At 55.3% G+C, this 1637-nt stretch overlaps 1 protein-coding gene across 1 annotated transcript in view; it reads left to right on the forward strand.

Moving 5' to 3' along the window:
- LOC310824371 (junction plakoglobin-like) overlaps positions 1–1220 on the forward strand; it is a gene marked incomplete at its 3' end in the record, with an annotated part of 9331 nt that extends 8111 nt beyond the window's left edge. Inside the window, exons 7-9 of the mRNA XM_083697626.1 lie at positions 1–88; positions 727–912; positions 1068–1220. The exon at positions 1–88 is cut by the window's left edge and continues 16 nt beyond it. Coding sequence (XP_083553752.1) covers positions 1–88; positions 727–912; positions 1068–1220 — 427 coding nt within the window. The remainder of the gene's footprint in view (positions 89–726; positions 913–1067) is intronic.
- Positions 1221–1637: the final 417 nt, after the last annotated feature.

Here is a 1637-nt window from a genome sequence, read left to right on the forward strand (position 1 = left end):
GGGTCAGCACCTGACCGGGTCGAGCCAACGTCTCACACAGAACTGTCTCTGGACCCTCAGAAACCTGTCTGATGCTGCCACCAAGCAGGTACACACACACACACACACACACACACACACACACACACACACACACACACACACACACACACACACACACACACACTCACACACACACACACACACACACTTCAATCATTTATCTGGAAACAGCAAAGCATTACATTGAAAGAACCCAAAATACATCAGAGCTCTTGTGAAGCCGTCTCTGTATGCAGACTCACACGCTGCAGAAACAAGGACATTCCAATTAGACCAAGTTCTCACTTTGCTCTCTTTTTATGAAACCTCTTTCACCCTCCCCCCCTCTCTCTCTGTCCCCCCTCTGGCTCCCCTCTCTCTCTCTCTCTCTCTCTGTCTCTCTCTCCCCTCTCTCTCTCTCTCGCTCTCTCTGTTTCTCTCTCCCGCCCCGTCTCTCTCTCTCTCTCTCCCCCTCCCCCTCCCTCTCCCCCCCTCTCTCTCTCTCTGTTTCTCTCTCCCCCCTCCCCTCTCTCTCTCTCCCCCTCCCCTCTCTCTCTCTCTCTCCCCCCTCCCCCTCCCTCCCCCCCCCTCTCTCTGTTTCTCTCTCCCCCTCCCCTCTCTCTCTCTCCCCCTCCCCTCTCTCTCTCTCTCTCTCTGTCCCCTCTCCCCCCCCCCCTCCCTGTCTCCCCCCCCCCCCCCCTCTAGGAGGGTCTGGACGGCCTGCTCCAGGTGCTGGTGAGCCAGCTGGGGTCAGATGATGTCAACATGTTGACCTGTGCCACGGGCATCCTGTCCAACCTGACCTGCAACAACTCCAGGAACAAGACCCTGGTCACGCAGTGTGGGGGGGTCGAGGCTCTCATCCACGCCGTGCTCCGTGCTGGGGAGAAGGTGTGTGTGTGTGTGTGTGTGTGTTATGTTGTGTTAGTGTTGTGTTGTGTTAGTGTTGTGTATGCAAGCGTACATTTGTTTATTTGTTTAATTGTGTGCGTGTGTGTGTGTGTGCATTTGTGTGCGTGTGCGTGTGCGTGTGCGTGTGTGTGTAGGAGGATGTAGCAGAGCCGGCTGTCTGCGCCCTGCGACACCTGACCTCCCGCCACCAGGACTCCGAGCTGGCCCAGAATGCAGTGCGGCTGCACTACGGGATCCCGGCCATCGTCAAGCTGCTGGGACAGCCTCACTACTGGCCCGTCGTCAAGGTGAGGAGGTCCCTGGAGGTCATAGTGCAAAGGGCAGTACGCAGGCGGTTTGTTTTGTCTGTCTGGTTGTCTTGTCATCCAGACGTTTGTCTGACTGGTTGTTTAGGCTGTCCAGATGTTTGTCTGTCTGGTTGTCTTGTCATCCAGACGTTTGTCTGACTGGTTGTTTAGGCTGTCCAGATGTTTGTCTGTCTGGTTGTCTTGTCATCCAGACGTTTGTCTGACTGGTTGTTTCGGCTGTCCAGATGGCTGGCCTGCTGGTTGTCTTGTCATCCAGACGTTTGTCTGACTGGTTGTTTCGGCTGTCCAGATGGCTGGCCTGCTGGTTGTCTTGTCATCCAGACGTTTGTCTGACTGGTTGTTTCGGCTGTCCAGATGTTTGTCTGTCTGGTTGTCTTGTCATCCAGACGTTTGTCT

Source organism: Argentina silus, assembly GCF_951799395.1.
Source record: "Argentina silus genome assembly, contig: scaffold_345, whole genome shotgun sequence".
NCBI lineage: Eukaryota > Metazoa > Chordata > Actinopteri > Argentiniformes > Argentinidae > Argentina > Argentina silus.